The 20,578-nt window shown below is 40.8% G+C and overlaps 1 protein-coding gene across 20 annotated transcripts in view; it reads left to right on the plus strand.

Moving 5' to 3' along the window:
• KALRN (kalirin RhoGEF kinase) overlaps positions 1 to 20,578 on the plus strand; it is a 451,786-nt gene that overhangs the window by 409,941 nt on the left and 21,267 nt on the right. For all 20 annotated transcript variants that reach the window (XR_014884476.1, XR_014884477.1, XR_014884475.1 and 17 more), the window contains 12 exons: positions 1,542 to 1,672; positions 4,443 to 4,509; positions 5,711 to 5,814; positions 7,137 to 7,206; positions 7,645 to 7,731; positions 8,515 to 8,607; positions 9,321 to 9,371; positions 9,666 to 9,743; positions 10,277 to 10,462; positions 13,521 to 13,692; positions 16,877 to 17,109; positions 18,186 to 18,433. Coding sequence is in view for 17 of the 20 variants with exons in the window: in XM_085228421.1 (XP_085084547.1) it covers positions 1,542 to 1,672; positions 4,443 to 4,509; positions 5,711 to 5,814; positions 7,137 to 7,206; positions 7,645 to 7,731; positions 8,515 to 8,607; positions 9,321 to 9,371; positions 9,666 to 9,743; positions 10,277 to 10,462; positions 13,521 to 13,692; positions 16,877 to 17,109; positions 18,186 to 18,433 (1,520 nt within the window). In the remaining 3 variants the exon portion in view is untranslated. The remainder of the gene's footprint in view (positions 1 to 1,541; positions 1,673 to 4,442; positions 4,510 to 5,710; positions 5,815 to 7,136; positions 7,207 to 7,644; positions 7,732 to 8,514; positions 8,608 to 9,320; positions 9,372 to 9,665; positions 9,744 to 10,276; positions 10,463 to 13,520; positions 13,693 to 16,876; positions 17,110 to 18,185; positions 18,434 to 20,578) is intronic.

Genomic DNA, 20,578 nt, shown 5'->3' on the forward strand with positions numbered 1-20,578 from the left:
CTTTGATGCCATTCCCTGGTTCCTGGCCTTGGAAATGCTGCAAAGGGATGTGCAGCCAGACTTGACAATTCTATGCTTGTTGATACAGCAAAACTCTCTCACTTGACTGTGCATGTGACTCTCTAACCCTCCTGCTCCCCTTCTGCATTCATTTTTCTCCCAGCTCAGAAGCTGCTTCACTTACCACTGGTTTCCCATTCCCTTCTCATCCTGCTAACTTTTCCTTTGCAACCTGGTGTCTTGCAGTCCTCTTCTTTGCTAGCTGCTCGGCAGAGCTCCTCTGATGTCCCAACTGCTGCGGATCTTGTCAGTGCAATAGAACAGTTGGTCAAAAGTAAGCTGGTAAGTTTAGCACTGTGAAAACAACATGGCTCTAAGGAAGGGCTTTACAGTCTCCTTCTGTTTCTGGTTTCCTTGCTTTCCACCTTCATCTGCTATGCTTTTATTAACCCTGTTTCAGTATTGCACACTCTACATGTGTGGTCCCATGTCTGTTGGAGGAGGAATAATATCCTGTTTCTTATATTGGCTTCTCTTAAGTTTTCCCCTATATGATTCAGAATGCTAATGTAAAGGCTATTCTTTTTTCTACATGTCCCAGGACCTCTAAAAGCTAAATGCTTGCTTTTAGGGAGTTTCACTTGATTAATCAGGATTAAAGCAGATTTGTGATGCACCTACCAAGGTTTATTTCCTTCCGTGTTGTGGAAGGATGGAGAGGGCCAAAGCAACACAGAGAAAAGAAACCAGTGATCATTGAAATATGGTAACTGTGCAAGCCACTTTATCTAGTGACTCATTTCTGGGGTTTTGGCATCCTCCTTGATTGAGATGTTCGTACATGAGGGTAGTCTGTGTTCAGAGGGTGCTGTATTAGAGTAAGTGGCAAAAGATCTCTTTGGTGCATGGGAAACTGAGAAGGACATTCCCAGAAAATTTACTCAAAATAGTTTTAATCCATCAAGGGACTAAAAAAATTAGAAGTATTACATTAACCCAGTTATATGTATTTTCAGAGGGTTTTTTTTTTCTCTCCCTCCCATATGTGCTGTTGGGTCAACTGCAATTACTTTCCAGGGATTTGGGGGAAACTTTAATCATTGTGGAATGTTACTATGTACCCAACAGTTTGTTTCACTTTGTGTCTTACTTTGGTGCTAGGAATTCTTACTCAGTCTTTGGCAGAGAAAGACTGACCACATGTAGCCTAACCTTGGGTCTGATTGTGATACTGGGATGTTTTCAGGTTCTTTTGAGAGAATTTGGAAGAGATTTCTCATCCCGGGGCTACTGGAACATCTTTTTACGCCTTCTGGCAAAAGGACATATTTTCTGGTTTAATGCTTTGTTTGGGGGAGGAGGGTTTGTATCAAAACCTGTTTGGTTGCGTCTCACTAAGTCCTATGGGAAATTATGGCTGAATGCTCCTGTCGGTTTTAAATTGCACTGTTGATTGCAGAATTGACTTGAAACAGAAGGTAACACTGATGCTGGAGTTCAAGGATAATGTTTTTTTCTATCGTTTTTTGGGGCTTTTTTAGACCCTTGAAGGAGGATCTTACCGAGGAAGCTTAAAAGATGCCACAGGCTGCTTGAATGAAGGAATGGCACCTTCAACTCCCCCAAGAAACCTTGAAGAGGAACAAAAAGCCAAAGCAATGAGAGGCAGGATGTAAGTTGCCTTGTTGGTTCTTATTTCTAAAATATGCACCCAAGGAGGACACGTGGCTGCATGGAAAGAATACTTTGTAGTCAGCGAGCGAGAAGGAACTGGGAGTAAAACTGTGTTCTGCTGCTTCTGTTTCTTCTTAGCCTGCAAAAATACTTCAGAAAAGCATTTTGCACCCAGGAAGCTCATTTTCCTTCTTTAAAATATACAGCTTTTATGCCAGATAGCAAGTACATGTTACTGTAGGAGCCTCTGGGCAATTACACATGGAATTATTGAGGTGTTTGACTTGTTAATTACAGAGGTGCCAGAGGTAAAATCATTACATGAAGGGGCATATATTGTTGACTCTCAAGGAAGAGTGCTGAGAACCCATGAGGACTCTGTGAATGAGATAACGATCTTTTGCATTAGTGAAGGAAGGGGCATAATTCAGAGGCATTTGTGGTGGGAAAATGCTTTTGAAGAGTAAGTTTCATATGGGAAATGAAACTCCTGTGTTCCTGGTGATGGGAGAGGAAAGAAAGGGTGACAGCTTAAAAGGGTTGTTTTTTTTTTAACTTATTTATACACTTCCATAAATACAAATGAAATAATACTTATGCCTTCAGTGTTTATCCTCATTACGGCATACCTTCATGTGCAGGCTGACAGATGCTGTTTCAAGTCCTTGCTTTTTTCTGGTAGCCCTTCATTCACGAGATAACCGACAGCTAACTGCAGGTTGCATTGTAGGGCAGAGATCTTGCCACCGTAAGTGCACTGTAAGCACGGGGATGTTTCTGACTCGCAGTGCTTCTGGCAGAGGGACCAGCAGCATGTTTCATGTAATTAGCGGCTGCCTCCATCCAGATTTCCGAAATGCCAGGATGTTTGGGAGCACCTGCTAGTGGCTTTCAGCACAAGGCATCTGTATTCTCTCCAGCTCCCCACTGTCTGTGCTCTGCCTCTCACTGTTTAATTCCGTAACCATGTTAGGCAGCTCCAAATTCGAACTTTGACCCCCATTTCCCACAAAACAGCAATTGAATCTTTGCACAGGCATGGGCAGTAATTTCCTGCCTCTAGCAGCATGTGTCAGCAGTTAGCCTCAGTGTTAGGTAGCCATCAGCCCTGATTGCTGCTTTTCTGTGAGCAGCAAGACAGTGGTCCTAATAAAATCATAGAATCATTAAGATTGGAAAAGACCTCTAAGATCATTGAGTCTAGCCATCCATCACCTGCTGTCCACTACTCTTGCAGATTTAATGTGGGGTTACTAACATATCCAGATGCTGGAACTTATTCAGAAGTGAGAGGGCTACACTCTTGTTGTATTTAATGCCATTTTAACTACTGTTATGCAGTCAACACACAACTGCCTTCCTGGCCTTGCTCTCTGTTATCAATTGAGTGAACTCAACATTTTAGCAGCACACATCTTAGATACCTGAAATCTGGGACTACCTTCAGAGTCCAATGCCAGAGAGGGTTTGGGGAGCCAGCTGAGGGTTAGTGTGTTCACCTGGCAGACATGTGGTTAACACAGCAAGCTTTGATTCACACCTGCCCACCTATCGTTGCAGCACTGGGTGCTATCCCTGCCTTCATTCTTAGAGCAGGCTTTGGCCAGCTGTACTCTTACAGTCAGAGGAATGGGCCATGCTCATCCGGGCTGCATGCTGCTGCCTTGCCAAAGAGAAGCCTTTTGCCCTGCTTGTGTTTACTACCCAGGCACGCAGCTTGGCAAGACGCTGCAGAGAGCACAAGCATCTGGCATCACCGCTGTCAGCCCTGGCCTCTGCCCAGGGGGCTGGATTTCACTCCTACATGAAGGAGAAGCTGCTTGACCTCTCCCTGCTGCACGTCCAAGCATCTCCTCTGCTCCATCCAAGCAGGGGACACCTTGGCTGCTGTTGCACTGGAGCCAAAAGCAAGCTTGTGGTTTTTTTTTTTTTTTCCTTTTATCTTAGCACTGTTCACCCTTAGCCCTATCTCTTCAAGAGGGCTGACCTGCTGATTGATGTGAGGAGAGAGATATTAGACATGAAAGCACTCCTCTATCTTGTTAGCCTTGTTGCTGCCGGAGCAAGCTCAAGCACAGATGGAGTTTATTTGTCATGTGCCAAATTCATGTATTGGCGTCATGAGAGGAAAACTGTCTGCAGCAAGCTGTAACTTTTGAAATTGTCCTTAAAGGAACATGATGTGATTAGGCAGTTTGACATAAAAAAGAGGGTGTTTTTTTTTTTAGTTTAGTGCTGTTTGTGTGCATCAGATCTTCATTAGCTAACTTGCCTATCCAGGATTATCAGATAAACGTAAATCACCAGACACCCACACAGATTACTGAGTCTGACAGATTAAGCTCTGTGTTAAGGCAGGATGGGGGATTTGTTTTGCAAGTATTTGAAACTTCTAAATGAAAACTGGGCAAGAAATCCTTTCCTCCTTGCTTCAAAATGGGTTGTGAAATGTCCCCGCTGCCAACAGGAGGGCTGCACAGAGGAGAGGAGGGCAGGGAGGGGTAATTCAAAACACAGGCACCTTGTTGTGCCTGGGGACCTGGTATGTAAGAGGGGACAAAGGAGATATGCTCTAGATAAGAGAGCTGGAACTGCTCTGGCTTGAAATGTGATATTTTTTGTTGTTTTCATTCCACTGAGCTAAGAGTGAGTTGGATTGCATTTCCTGGGATGCTGGTGGATATTTGCTGGGAGGTGATACGTGGTGAGTAGCAAACTATAACATCCAGGAGTGTGGTCAAATAGATTTATGTTCTATTTTAATTTAGGTTTGTCTTAAATGAACTGGTCCAGACTGAAAAAGACTACGTCAAAGACTTGGGAACTGTTGTGGAGGTGAGCTGAAGCAACCCCTGCTGTGCAAAATGTTTTCCCACTAACAAACAGCATGCTGAAAAATGGTAAAAACAAAAAATACAGCACGAGAAACAAGCTGCCTTATTTTGCTTCCATGGTCCCCTTCTCATGTTGACAGAAACAAGAAGAAATGCCTTTGGAAACTATTTTTGTTTCCATCTAACAAATGTTATATTTTAGGTTTCAACTCAAGTGTGCAAAGGTTTTTCTTGGCCCACCCTGCTTGTGACAAACAACTTCCTGCTCTAGAGCAGCCCTGAGAGCAGTGGTGGGGAATAATTTATGCCCCTTCCTTTTACTTTGTTCCATTCTTGCTGTCGTGCAGTGAGCTTCACTTCAAATTAATATTTTATAATGGTAACACATACTTTACTTGAGTTTCCACCTGGACTATGGTCCTGTGTTTGAATGCCTTCCCAACAGTTGGGTTTGGATCTGTTCTGAGGTGTGTGTGTGGCCAATGGATTATTGTTAGAGAGTTTGAGTTGTTGTTTTTTGCCATTTTTTGAAAAAGTCACGGGTTTGTAAGCTTCAACTTGCAAAAGGCTGGCTGATCACTAGGGATCACCTGCCAGAGACAACCCACACGCATGGTCTGGTTTGATTCCTAGCAAGGACTTAGCACTGGAGGCACTTGATTGAAGTAGGCTTTGGGGAATGCTTCTGGCATTCACTATCCCAAGGAGAATTATCAGCCCATCTAACAGCGGTTTTCAAGAGCTTCCAAACTTGAAGGACTTTGTGTTATCTTCTGTTTACATCATGCTCCACTGGCAGAGCTGACAGGACTACAGTGCTCCAAAGACTTATAAAGAAACTCTCAGGAGGTGTGAGAAATCCTATTCATGTGACTCTTTAAACTCTCTGCATGGCTTTGTGCTTCCACAAAATACTCATGGTGATGAATAGAAGAGTTTTGTCTGTGCAGAATCTGGCTTCTGCCTCTTACCAGCAAAGCCAAGAGCATGATCAACTACTTTTGTTTAATTTTTATCTTCTAATTGCACTTGTCACTTCAGTGACACCTAATAAAGGCTTGTAATACTATTGCAGATATTCAGAATAAAGAGATATTCAAAGAAAAAAGACATAAAATTTTTATTTCCTTGAACAAAATGAGTGTAATTATGCTCCCCCTTCATATAAACCCTTTACTAATCACTGATTGTTAATCCTAAAGGGCTTCATGAAGAGAATAGAAGAAAAGGGAGTTTCTGAAGATATGAAAGGGAAAGACAAGATAGTGTTTGGCAATATTCACCAGATCTATGACTGGCACAAAGAGTAAGTTGTTGGTTTGGTTCGTTTTTGAGCTCCTTTCTAACCACTTGTTCATGAAGGATTGGGGTACGCAGTATCCTTACGTCTAAGTTGACTTTAATTGAACATTAGCTGGTCATTTAGGGCACTACTTCCTGAGGACATTGCCTCACTGTCTTTCCTCTGCTCTGGATATATCCCTCACAAGGAATCACTGTGTCCTTGCCATCACCCATCCCTTGGGTGCCTCTCACATGGTCCGCTTCTGACAACAGCTCTTGCAAGCATAAACCAAAAAATGTCAGAAAAACATTCACGAAATAATAAGTTTATGTCAGCAACAGAATATTTTTGCAAGTGCCATTCATTGTTTAAGTGTAATGATATGAGTTTTCTGTGACACATAGAGTCCCTATTTTTGGTTCTGCGTATCTAGGTCGAGAAGTCTGTTTAAAATGCAGATGAATTTGACTTTCATGCAAGACTGAGTTATGGAAGTAGCTGTAGCTGATGGCAGCCATAGGGATATTTTGCTGGGACAGATATTCAATGTACATCTTTTTTGAGATTCTGGGACCAAACTGTCGCTGGTGTATGCTCTGCATTTGACTACTGTGGGAAATATATGGAGGCATTTGGGAAAGAAATCCTGCGGTGAAAAGGGAATATTGAGGAAATGGAGATATCAGAGTTTACCTCCCAGTTAGAATAAGAACAGTGTTTCTGAAATTTAGTTGAACTGTGTTTATGTCACTTTTACGCATTCAGGCAGGCACCTACCAAAGGTGCAGGTCAAGATAGAGGCTGTGTTTATAAATATAACTAAACTAAGTTATATTTAGTTTTATTTATAACTAGTAGCATACTGAGAAACAGTGTAAGACAGAGCATGCCTGTGTTGATTTGTTTATTCAAGAGGAAACTTTTGTGTCTCTTTCATGCTGACCAGTGCTCCCTATCTGCTCATGCAACTGAGAACTCCTTGTAAAGTGTCAGTTGGGTTTTCACAAATGTTTAGATACACAGAAGAGTTCTATTTTATAAGTTCCCAGGGGAGAATGCAGTTAGGTAATCACTGGCAGTTTAAAAACATTGGAACTTCTGTAAGTGTAACAGTAAAGAAGAGGGGATAGTTTGCAAGAAAATACCTCTGTATTTCAGAGCTCTAGTTCACTGTTTTAGAAATGCCCCCACCGAGGGCTGAAGCCAAGCTTCTCTTTTCATTTATTATTGAATGCCACAGCTAAAACTGCATTGATGTGTTACTGACGAATGACTGGTTTGCTCCTGGAACGACCTAAAAAAGTCTTCTGAAACGTTGGAAATGTTGATATCCTTTCTTTCAGCTTTTTCCTGGCTGAACTGGAAAAATGTCTTCAGGAGCATGACCGTTTAGCACAGCTTTTTATTAAACATGTAAGTTTTATTTGGTTACCTATCTTTTAGTCTACTCATCATTTAGGGTGTGATAACTCCTTTCCAAAAACATCTGCTTGTGGCAACTGGATACTTTGACATTTGAAACTTGATATAAAGTAACCTATACTTATGCATCTTCAGTGAGCAGCTGGATTTCCCCCAAACATTATCATCAGCTTCTTGTAGACTTCTTATTTTTGGGGGGAAATTGATTTCTTAATTAAGTGGTTGCCCCCAAGGCAACCTTTGCCTTGCTGAAGGGGTAGAAGTGGAGAACAGAACCAGTTGCCGATTTACATTCCCATGTCAGCAAATTTTTGATTAAACCAAAAATGAAGATGACCAAGCAGAACATCTAGGCAATTTTCTGTCAGCTTTTAAAAGCAGAACAGCAGCCGATATCTCACCAGGGTGCTGTGCATCTTGCTTTCACAGGAGCGGCGATTACACATGTATGTGGTGTACTGCCAAAACAAGCCACGATCTGAATATATAGTAGCTGAGTACGAGGCATATTTTGAGGTAAGCATGGCTCATTATACGTTATTGCTATCTACAGCTGTGAGTCTTAGTAGACTATGCCATAACCTGTGAGATTTTTCTAAAACAAACTCCAGATGATGTTGATATTGTGAGTGCTGCTGAAGTCTGCACTGTGGGGAAAAATGTTCTTCCATTTGTCTCAAATTCTCGTGTTGTTAATTTCTAGTAACTACTTAATCCAGCACTCATTATCATCCTCAGAGTGCCACAACTACACTGAATTCTGTCCAAAATAAATAACATAGACATTTTGATCTGTAATCTACAGAAGAGGAGGTTAAAGTCGTTGGAGCTGGTGGTGCCTCTCATAAACTTCCAGTAACTTTGTCTGATTCAAGAAGTCTTTGGGACTAGACACATATAATATCTCGACCTTAGATAGTAATGTGAAAGAAGCTTGTTTAAATACAGAAAGCTGTTTTGTTTCACCCAAGGGCACGAGGCGTGTTCTGTAGGACTTGTTTGTGAGCAAATCTCTGCTGCGGTGGGGAGAGCCGTCTCCAGGCCTTGCAGCACTGTCAGCTCCAAGGGGGAAGGAATCTTGTGCTTCTAAATATCTTCCAGCTCGGTCATGACTTTTACCCGGTCCCTGCCTAGATAGGAGATGCCAGACTTTTAAATCCTCTGAAATTCGCTCTTGCAAACAAAAGATTAAGAGCAGATCAGCTTTCTGTAGAAGTAAGTCTCTGCGGAGACGTTTTATCGTGTTCCCTGCTTTACTCTGTGCTTGTTTGCAATTGTTTTTTAATCCTCACTTTTTAGGAGGTTCAACAGGAAATAAACCAACGGCTGACCATCAGTGACTTTCTGATCAAACCCATTCAGAGAATAACTAAATATCAGCTTCTTCTCAAGGTGAGTGGAAAGATGAGGTTTGGACTACAGTGTATCTTGAACACTGTTATTTTCAATCAGCCTTGGTTTTAATTGAAGAGTAACTTCATCATGTTAGGAAGAAAGAGTGTTTATATGTAAGCATGCAGTGGTTGAGCCCTGTGAAAGATACCCAGAGAGCAGGAGGGTCCCATCTGTGAGAGCTGTTTGTAACCGGTGATAATCAGAAGACTTTTCTTATTTTCTGTTGGAATATTTCTGTAAACTTCAAATAGGACTTTTCAGCCTCTGAAATTTCACAGCAAACTCACAATCAAACTTTTGATACTGCAACATATGCAGGAAAGAGTGCTGACAAAGCCATTCTTTGCTGCTGAATGATACTCTTCTAATAAACACTGCAGCTTTCATTTCCGAATATCTCCCTTCTGAATATTTACACAATATTCTGGTCTGAAAATTGGTGGAATCCATGGTAATTTTTTTCCCAAGTCTGACTGCTATGGCTTCTGCCGACTTTCCCACAATACCAATTACTCAGCATTTCTGAATATCCATCCCTACGTGTCTCAAGGTGATAGCCAAAATTAGGCATGTCTGAACCATGCTGCCATCTCCAGCAAGTTCCTTCACAGAAAAATCACTCAATGAATGCGTTGCTTCTTTTTTAAAACTGGCATCTTCTCTTTTCTCTTTCTGAAGTGCCTTAACGCAAACGTTTCTGCTTTCTCCAGGACTTCCTGAGGTACAGTGAAAAAGCTGGTCTGGAGTGCTCTGAAATAGAGGTACGTTTTCATGGCTTGGACAGTGGTGCTGCATTATCTAAGGGCCGTTTATATGGAGAAATGCAAACCACAGTGTTTGACAATTGTTGAAGGTCCTGCTGATATTCCAAATGTGGTATTTCTCTTTAGATCAAGACAGAAGTATGAGATGAAAGCACAGTTCTCTTTTAGACATTACCATAAATGTCAAGTACACAAGAACCTTGCCATGAATACCTTCTAGCAGTGATCACACTATTGAAGTTCATTATTTTAGGGAGCCTTTACCAATGCAACCTTTGTTCTTCTTAACAGAAAGCAGTTGAGTTAATGTGCCTTGTACCAAAACGTTGCAATGATATGATGAACCTGGGTCGCCTCCAAGGCTTCGAGGTATGTTCTGCTTTAATAATAGCCAGGGTAGGAAAGGTGCTTTGTCTTTCTGTGATTGTTTCCACAATCATCCCCACCTCAAGCTATTTATCTAGCAATTGTCCTTCTCCAGTGGGGAGCTGCATACTTTGGTGAGGTTTCAAAGGTGGAGGTAGGTGATATGCCTGTCATCCTAAACTTGCAACAATAAAGGTGTTGTTTCTTCAAAATGCAAGATCTGTAAAAGCTTCTGCAAGCCTGAATTAGATTTCTTATCTGTGCTGTCAGAGCAAAATAAACATTGAACCAGACTGTTCTGTTTGTTATAAGGTCACCAAGCACTAACAGCTTATCAGTTCTCTCCAAGCCTAGCACATCCAGGAGGGAACTTGTGAGTTACAACCCCACAGATTACAACTTGGGGGTTATAACTGAATGTCAACAATGTAGTCTTTGTCAGACCTGGTAAGAGAGGACTGCAAAGTGTAGAAGATCATTTCATGGGACCACACGGGGTCAGAATTTGTAACATTGGTGCCTTGATTGCTCTTCAGGGTAAGCTGACAGCCCAGGGCAAACTGCTGCAGCAGGACACCTTCTACGTGACAGAGCAGGACTCCGGAGTTCAGTCTCGACCAAAGGAACGCAGGGTGTTTCTCTTTGAGCAAATAGTTATCTTCAGCGAGCTGCTTAGGAAAGGATCTTTAACACCAGGGTACATGTTCAAGAAAAGCATAAAGGTAAGAAATAGAGTGAGAGGTGCATATTCTGTTTGACTGTCACACAGAGAGATCTTAACCAATTTTCTGTACTGTGAGACTGTTCTGTCCTGTCATAGGTGGACAGCATTTTATGGAAAACATTGGCATTTAGTTTACAGTAGATCAGAAGCCATTAAAGACCAATGTCTTGAAGTAAACCACTGAGTGCCTGTATTTACTGGGCAGGTCTTCTTTCACACATAGGTCTGAGTTAGCAAATATTACTACAAAGCCTGCATTAGGAGAAGTAAGTGTATAATAATTGTTTTTAAGCATGATCGTAAAAGGTGGGGGAAACAAAGCCCTCTTCTTAAGCCTAACTGTAAGTCACTGGATGTGACATTACTGGAAATACCCTTCCTCATGGGGTGGGAATCTTGGTGCAAATGTGGATGATGCACGTGATAGAACTATTTCAAAACCAAACACAAATACCCACAGAAATAAATGTAGATAAGGAATTACAAAGCTAGATAAACTATTAAGAAAGCTTTAAAAAATTGATTTAATTTTCAAATAATCTTTCCAGAGTACTGGGCTGGGATTAGAAGTAAAAACGAAAAGTAATCAGGGAAAACATATTTATTGTTTTTCCAAGGGTTTCTGTGTTTGTTCGAGAAAGGCAGAATTCACCTCTGGAATGTAGCTGAGGTTGAATGCTTCACTTCTTTCAGTAAAACAGTCTTTGCTGTAGCTGGAAAAGAGCGAAGTCACTGGTTCATCTGAATGTTGTCACCATTCAAAGCTGAGAAACCAGTCTGGAACTGCTTTCCTTCCCAAAGCACATTTAAAATAAAATATGGGAGAATGCACTGTGTTTGCTTTTAATTTTAAATGATTCATTAGTATGAAACAGAAGAGAATGTACAACATCAGGTAAAATAATGCATATTAACCATATAACCTGTTGTAATAGATAATAGGCATCTTCTTGGCAGACAGAAACTGCAGCATTTGCTGAAAAGCATATTCATTTGCAAGTCAGTGTTCTGTAGAGTTTTCAGCCAAGTAATAAGCTAGAAAGGAAAAACCTAAAGTTTACAAATAAATAATAGTCTTGATTTAGATGAGCAGCTTTGATTTTATCCTGCTGCTGAATTAAATCATGATTCAATTTGGAGATAGAAATAGCATGAATCATTTTTACTTCAGTTTATTGTGCGTGTAACAACAAGGCTTTTATCTGCAGGAAACAATTCCTGAATTGTATACTGTAGATAAAGAGAGAAAAATAAATCTCTTCTAATGTCAATAAAATTAGCTTGCCTCGAGGGCATGGGTTGCTTTTCTAGTTAAACAGCTTATTAGAGTAATGCTGTTCCCACTGCCTGAGTTGCTTTAAAATCTCTGTATGATAATTTTCTAGTCCCTCTTTTCTTCCATTTGGCAAACAACTCATTCTCCTGTTGAGTAACTACAGCAAATGTGGGATCCCCCGTGGCTCCACATGCATCTCCCCCACTGCAGCTGGAAGTCTGCATTCCTGCAGCACTCCCAGCCTGCTCCCAGCCCTTGATTCAGCTTCTGGTTGCTTTTTGCTCCTGTACTTTCCCATTGTTACGCTTTGATCCTATCTTCCATTATGGTTGTCCAGCTCTCTGGGAGACACTTCCTGAGAGATGTAGGCTGTTTTCCTGCTGGTCACATCCTACCACCCAGCAGGAGGACCAAGCCAGCACCAGAGGTCCCATTTCTTTCCTCTATCCAAGGTCTGTCACACTTGAATAGTGACAGAAGCTTCATCGTGATGTCCTATATTAGAGAAGAATCTTTCTTTATGCAGTGAGGTGTAGTTGGCTTTCAGAAATAGCACATCCCTTCTTGGACACTGCTCAGTCGGATGCCTGTCAAGCTCTCAAAATACTTAAGTGGGCAGCCTTGGCAAATGCGTCTGCCTGAGACACCAACAGTAGTCTTAGGACTCTGACCTATGAGTTCTTTTCTTGGAGTCATATAGGATTGACTTGTTTGCTTTGGTTATCAGCCAGAGGAGCAGCAGCTCAGAGCAAGAGGGAGAACACTTTCCAAGCTCCTGGTCCACCCCTTCCCTTGTCTCCCTGTCAAAACAGTTCCTGCCTGCTCACAAACTCCACAGGGAACCACAGAAGGGCGGGAAGAGGCTCCTTCCATCTCACAGATTAAATGCTGGACAGCATTCAGATGTAGAGTAGACCTCTCTATACTTTGACAGATACAGCAACAGGAGATGGACCTTCTAGAGGGGATGTTCTGACCATAGCCTTCAGAGCCATCTATCTTTGACAAGACTTTTTTTTTTTTCTTCTTTTTTACAGCATCTTGTAAACTAACATCCTTGTCAAGCTTCTGTTACGTTAATCCTGAACTGTCCACTAGAGCAGAAAAGCTATGTCAGCCTATTCTTGTTTACTGTTGCAGACATGAGTTATCCAGGAGAAGTCAAAGTTATGAGTGTACTTGCATAGAAGGACATGTTATCCTACAGATGAAATTCCCATCCATGAGATTTCTAGGAAGAGTATCTGTGACTGTGGTCAAGTCAAACAAACACATGCAGATGACAGTGCCTTCCACTAGAAATAAGATATATTGCAGCTTCAGTGTTCCTTTTTTTTTTTTTTTCAATATCCTTGTACAGTGTCCATTCCATTTAAGATGTTAATTTTCTGTCACTAGACAGATAATTTCTTTCCATGAAGGATAAGAAATGTAAACACTCACTTAAATTGAAGGAATGATAGACCTTATTAACATCTTAATAAGAACAGTTTAACTCTATTTATGGGTTACAGTAAATTTTTAGCTCATCAGTCAAGTCTATGTTACCTTAAAATAGAAGTTGTAATTCAAAGCAAGGCAGATGGATGTCTGGTATGTCTGTCAAAGCTTGAAGTTTACCTGCCTAAATCTAGATGAGGCAAGTTCTTCTGATTATGCCCTGACAGTCTGTTATTGGACTCAGTTATTTTCAGGAACTTTTCACAACAGTTCTATTCTGATTCTTGAGTAATGCTAAGTCATGCTCCGTGTAACACATGCTTCCCTTGGCTTGTTTCAGATGAACTACCTTGTCATTGAAGAAAACGTGGACAATGATCCCTGCAGGTTTGCTCTAATGAGCCGAGAAACATCTGAGAGAGTCATTTTACAGGCAGCTAATCCAGAAATTCAGCAGGCTTGGGTACAGGACATCAACCAGGTCCTGGACACACAAAGGGATTTCCTAAATGGTATGTACATGGGCTTTGCACTTTTTCCCAAACAGTAACACTAAGTGGGACTCAAAATCTTTGCATCTTTGGTCACTCTGGGCAAAAAACATTCAGCAACTTCTTGTTCATATGGAAAATCCCATGGAGAAAATGAGAGCCCAGTCTGCCTGTCATTAAGAACTGGGTCAAGTGCTGTCCACAGAGTACATGTGAAAGAGGCCTCATAAGGCATCAGCTGGTCTTTGAAAAGGGACCAGCTCAGTGACACTGTGCAGAGGTCTCCTGGTAACCCCAGGAGCTGTGCATCAACAAGGGCCTGTTGAAAGTGTCAGTTTTGCTTTAGGAAGATATTTGGGGTGGTTTGAAATTGTATTTCAAATTAAATCTCTGTTTTTATTAAAAACAAAAACAAAAACAAACAGCACACACATGATCAGCAAAAATGGATTTTAAAATACAGAGGAATCAAATTCAATTAATAAGAAACCAGGACTGGAGGGAAAAAATAAAACTGGTAGCTCTTTTTGTCTGTTGTTGGAAGCGACAAAGCAGGAAGAAGCCTCCAAAATTGTTTTGTACTATTCATGTCAAAACGTGTTTTTTTTTTTAATTGAGCTACATTAAAAAAACATTTTATATTTAAAAAACCTTAATAAATGATTGCTATAGTGATACTTGCTAGCTTGAATCAAAATGTTTTGGCTTGGCACAGTGTGTTCACGTTTTTGATTTGGGGTGTTCTATTTTGTGGGTTTTTTTGTTGCAAAATCTGAAGAATTTCTTTCAATTCACATCCAAACAAAGCTTCTCTTTTCTTCAGTGTGGAGTTTTTATAGGTTTTGGTTTTGGTTTTCTAATTTCAATTTAACACAGTTTTACTTCTCAAAAGTTTTTCTACTGTAGTATCTTTGCGGCCCTTACGTAGCCTGTTTTCCAGCATGGTATTTGATGGGTTAGGAGGGTAATCTTCAATATCTCTAAAGCTAGAAGTAAAAGTAGATTTATATTAAAACACAAGCTGAAGGATTTGCTTTAAACCTATAAATAAGATCCAAGAAAATGGTATTGTATCTAGACAAGCTTGTCCAGTCTAGAACAATTTAAGTGGCTTTTAGGGTGTAATCTCTATGAGGCTGACTAATCTTTAAATACATTCTTCAGCTTTCCGTTTCTTTAAAGTGGATGTTTTCTGTCTTTAAAATCATATTAAACTAACACTGAGCCAATGCTGCATAAACTAAATAACAATATATTCCCTGTGCATTCTTGTTCAAGCTGTGCCTGATTTTTTGATTTGTTTAGGAAAGCCCTAATAAATAAGAACTGTGTGCAAAGCACAGTATCTGCATACTCAGTTCATACATGTGAAATGTGGTGCAATTACACTGTAATATTCAAGCTTTCCATATTTTTCTTTGGGATAAGAAAAGCTGCTAAGCTTAAGAAACAGACTGTGCACAAAATGATTGGCTATAGTGAATGTTCTCTCCTTTAGCTTTTAAGAAGCAAGCTGTAAAGAAAGTATGACACCGATGGATGCACTTCATATAAAAAATGCCATTGATCTGTGACTTTTTAATCATGCTTTATGAGTTTTTCCTGTGAGAGCAAGTACATGGACATTAATTTTTGCCAGGAGCCTGTGAGAATATTAACAGATGTTGAACAGGAGGTGGGAAGCCAGACACCCCTCTCTTAGCTAACTGGAATTAGTAGCCACAAGTGGACAAGTGTCCTTTAAAAGCAGTGGATAGCATCAATTGTTTCAAGATAGAGACATTCTCCTTCAGGTCTTATTGCTAAAGACCTTGCAGCCTAATCTGCTGCATATTCTAGTGAAATGTCATTGTTGAAACCACTGCCAAACATGTCCCTAACCTTCCTCCTCCTTGGTGGCTGGTCTGCAGCAGGACCAAAGCATTTTCAGTGGCAGCTGAGGTAAGCAAGTGAAATGGGTTATATCTGTGGCATAAACTTGAGTCACTGCTTGGGCTTTTGAGCCAGCAGTCCTTCAGATTGCTACAGGTCTCTGTTAAAACATCTGTCCTTTTGAGGAAAAAAGCAATCTGGCCTCCTTGACTTGTTTTAGTCTCTTGTTCTTTAGTATTAAGTGGTTTCTTGTTGGACGAGCCCTGCCTTTCTCTGGAAGGGGAGCATATTGTGTGGTACTGAGCCTTTCTGTTTGTCTTTCCTTTTCCTCTTGTTGGGAAAGACATTCTTTCTGTTGTGGTTCCCCGGCTGGGCTGATGCTGTGACACTGTGTCCTCCTGTCTGCCTCTTGCTAGACGAGTCTCTCTGCATTCCAGTAGGTTTAGTCTGGTGCATGTACACAGACAGTATTAACTGCCCATAAATCAGCCACTGAAGCCACATGACATGTAGAAAGCAAACCCATAGGTCTGGGGATGGGAGTCTGAGCCTAGTAAATCTGTCTCTTTCCTATTCCACATAAGTCCTAGCCCTTGTCCCTTCTCCTCCAAATTTATCACATTCTTCATTTTTTCACCATCTGGCGTTTTTATCCTTCTTTGCCCAGTGTGAGCTCTATCTATGACTACAAAAGATACTCTCACAAGCAGAGTCTTTTGTAAGGCTTGTGAAGCTGTTTGGTGTTGCTTGTGGCTGTTTTCTGGAGTGGTTTGGGCTGCTGGGATTAATATCATTGTACCATCTAAATTTCCTCACTTGTTGATCATCTCCAGTGATTTCTTTGAACCAAATCAGTTAATATAGAAAATCCATAGGGAAACTAGTTCCAACGCATCATATTTGAAGAGAATTTAGTAGTCAAGCTCTCTTGGGAATATACAGATGAGACTTATGGGTCTTGATCCGTATTTCCTGATGATAAACAAAAATTAGTGTAAATACGCTGTGAGTCTCCTATTCAGACTTTCATTTATTTTTATTACAGGTTATTTTTATGGTGTTTCATTTGTGCAATTTCAAAGACAATGAATCAGCTATGTGTGCTGTAAATGGCAAATATTTTAGAGCACTCTTCAGTTCATGCACAGTACAGTGCAACATGCTTGCATTCTGTCTGGCCATGAATGCGCCCTGTGCTTCCATGGGTGGCATTTTATGTGCCTGTTTGTTTTGCAACTACTGTGTCTGTTCTGATTGAGTCACCCCATGCACTCTCTATATCCCTTTGCAATGTCACTGGAAATGTATAGCTAATTCTTGTCTTCTTTTGCAGCACTGCAGTCTCCCATAGAGTACCAACGCAAAGAAAGTAGCACAGCAGTGCTGAGGCCCCAGGCTAGTAGGGTCGCTCAGCCCAACAGCAGACCCTATTCTTCTGTTCCAGTAGGGTCTGAGAAGCCTTTGAAGGCTACAAGCCGTAACCCATCTCTCCCACCCCTGAAGATATCTACCTCCAATGGCAGTACAGGGTATGAACAGCCCGGAGACAAGTATGAACAAAGCAAGGTACTGAACTCATCTGATAAAACATGATCTAATTGCCCGCTTCTCATACCACAGACTATCTGTGAAGTTAGCTCTAATTGTCAAGTCAACAGCAATCAAGAGACTGAAGCAATGATATGAAATGTGGTTTGAAATTGAATGCAGACTGTGGAAGTTCTGGTGTTCAGGCAGTTGGCTCTTTAGCTGGAAAGCTGAAACAGAGCCTGCCCCTGGAGAACTGAACCCAAGAGTTTTTCACAGTACTGTATTTGCAGACCTGCTAAACTGAATTTCCATTTGCAATACTGGCAATAGTAATATCCAGGCTTCCCTAATATCCATTAACCACCCATTCCTGAAGAGGTCTACTCTGATGGTTTAAATAGTTCATATCGCAGAGTGCCAAATGAAGGTTGTAATTCAGATGTGTGTGCCTTACTCTGGACACAGTTCACAGAAGCCACCAAAAAGTCAGTCTGGCAGTGTTTAGACACAGCTGTTGGCTGATATTGATCAAAGCCACCTTCCAGTAAGAATTATATTTAAGAATGTGAAGTATGTAGTATTTTGGCTTCTAACATGAGCCTTCATGGGTTTTCCCTCCACATTTGGTTCTGTGCAGATACCAGAACACAGCTTGGTACTATGCTGCTGGAATAGCTACGAAATCTAATAGGAAGCAGGAAACTGGTTTCTGTCAGATTTGTGTTAATCCTTAAAATCTTTCTCTACCCATACAAATTACTGTAGAATCATAGAATCAGTAAGTTTGAAAAGACCACTAAAATCACCAAGTCCAGCCATCAGCCCATGCCAACCATGCCCACTAACCATGTTCTTCAATGCCTCATCTCCATGGTTCTTGAACACCTCCAGGGATGGTGACTCACCACCTCCCTGGGCAGACCGTTCCACTGCATCACCACTCCTTCTCAGAAGAAATTTTTCTTAATATCTAACCTGAACACTATCAGATGATTTGTATTTTCTTCCCTGGTGCAGTTAGGCTCTGAATGAAGTGCCGTGATTACTGCCAGAAAAGGCAGGTTCCTCACTGCCACCTTGTCACCACGTTTCTGTTGTGTCCATTTTCACAGACTGATTTGGGAGGGTGCAATGGAACCTCTTCCATGGTGGTGATTAAAGATTACTATGCTCTGAAGGAGGATGAGATCTGTGTGAATCAAGGAGAGGTGGTTCAGATCCTTGCTATCAACCAGCAGAACATGTTCCTGGTGTACCAGCCTGCAAACGACCACTCTCCAGCTGCTGAAGGATGGATCCCTGGCAATATCTTGGCTCCCCTCACTAAATCCACTGCAGATAATAGCGACGGAAGCATCAAGTAAGTGCCATGTTGACTTCGCTGGGAGCACTGTGTGGATGTTTTTGAGGAAAAAAATAAAAATAAAAATAAATCCAAATGGTAGGGAGTTCCTGCTGATTTTTATCTACAGTGCCATTGGAGCAAGCTGAGTGGTCAATCTGCAGCGTCGGGCAGCCATGGTGGATAGCTCGGGTTCTGCTTATTTACATTATGTGGGGTTTTGTTTATCCTTTGGAGAGAAATAAAACCATAGTTGGTTAAAGACGTATTTTGTGTTACACCATTTTACACCAACATGGACCTGCTTGGACTGGACTTATATTTATGTTATATTAAGTTACTAATCTATATATGGGTTATAACAGCATCTGGCAAAAAATAATCAGGCCCTGTGTTGGACTGAGATTCACTTCTCTAAGAGGAGAGATTTTGTTGTCTATGGCAATTTTCTTGTACAGCTTGTATCTTTTTTTTTGTTTGTTTGTTTGGTTTGTTCTTTTTTTTCTGTTCGCAGTTTCTTTTGTAAAATATTTTTTGGTTTGCAAGACCCCTATACAAATACATTCCTGTATAAAGTATTTTGCACTATTTAAAAAAAAAGAAGAAAGAAACAAACTCATACTGATGAAGTCAGGTTGTGCAATATAATGGATAGTCGCAATGTTCATCATTGTACCTGTCATGTAACTAATTTTAAATGTACTATTTTAAATATGTAAAATAAATCTTCACCATGAGCATGTTTTAATGAGGTAAAAGAACTAGTTTGACCCTTTTTTGTTTTGGTTTTATTTGATTTTTTGTTGTTGTTATTTTGTTTTGTTTATAACTTTTTGTTGCTTATTTAACAAATGTGTGGATATATATTTTTCTTTCTTGATTTTTAGAAATTTGTCAGTCTGAAATGCAAGAAAGTGGTTTTTTGGTATTAAATACTGAAGGTACAACCCTCTTTTCAAGTAATACCGACTGATTTCTTTTAACAACTAGAACAACTACATGGTAATGCATGATGTGTGCTGCAAATTCTGTTGTCTTCCACGAGTGCCCTGAAGCACAGAATTGAATATGAAGAAAGATTTTGTGGCAGTTTCACTAAAAATAATAATTTGAAATCTGCTGATATTTTGGCCAAGAAAAAAGAGTGGCTCGACCCACGAGTCAGTGATCTCAGGCATACAACTGAATGCTACTATGAATGGCACGCTAAGCCAGAGGAATTGCTCAGCACGTCTCTTGCATGTGTGCCACAGCCATTCCTGAGTTCCTCCTACAACCAAGCTCTGCAAACATGTGCCTTTCCATTCACCCCCAGCACCAGGTTCCTAGTGAAGACTTTTTTTCCATGGCAGCTGTACAGTCAAATTCTGTGATATGTATGAATTGGGGCCAGGAAGGCTTACCAGAATTGAAAGGCACATGCATTGCATTTCTCTCTTTCTCACTGCAGTGACACTTAAAGACACTTAAAATCATGTTTGCAGATTCAAAGAACTAAAACAACCCTGAAACAAAAAGATGTTTGACTAACTTTCTACTATAAGTCATACAAGTAAAAAATTACCTGGAGCAGGTGTTATCTTCAGCTCCATCTAATCTGCCACATTACGTGGACTTATTAGTATAAGTAATAAAACTGTTTCTTCTGTTGACAAATACTGTACACAAAATATGTGGTAGATGCAATTGTGCTGGCATCATGATAGGCGAAGGTCAGGAAGTCCATCAGCCAGGACTTCAATCACTCTTGACTCAACTGGATCTTAAAGGACAGTATCACAGTCTCGAAGTGTTGGATAACTTCCCCTGCTCTGCGCACCTAATTTGGACTTCCTCCAGAAATGCCCAAACACCAGGCAGCACCTACTGGCCAGGATGTGCAGGACATGTTGGTGCTCCTTGTGCCAAAACACAACTGCCCATGCCAGCTGTTAACACCACACAAACACAATACGAACCATTTTAGTCTTGTGTCAGTGCAGCCAGTTGTTGGGAGAACATTAATTTTACTTTCCTAAAAATGAGCTATTGCACAGTGTCAATCAGGTGCTGGAATACAACAAAAATAAGCTTATGAAATGGCCACAGAATTCTTGGGGGTACATCAGCTGTGTGGGGCATCCTTTGAGTCCTACCTTGCTAACATACTGCATTTTATTGGCA

This window comes from Meleagris gallopavo, chromosome 7 (assembly GCF_905368555.1).
Source record: "Meleagris gallopavo chromosome 7, MGAL_WU_HG_1.1, whole genome shotgun sequence".
Lineage (NCBI taxonomy): Eukaryota > Metazoa > Chordata > Aves > Galliformes > Phasianidae > Meleagris > Meleagris gallopavo.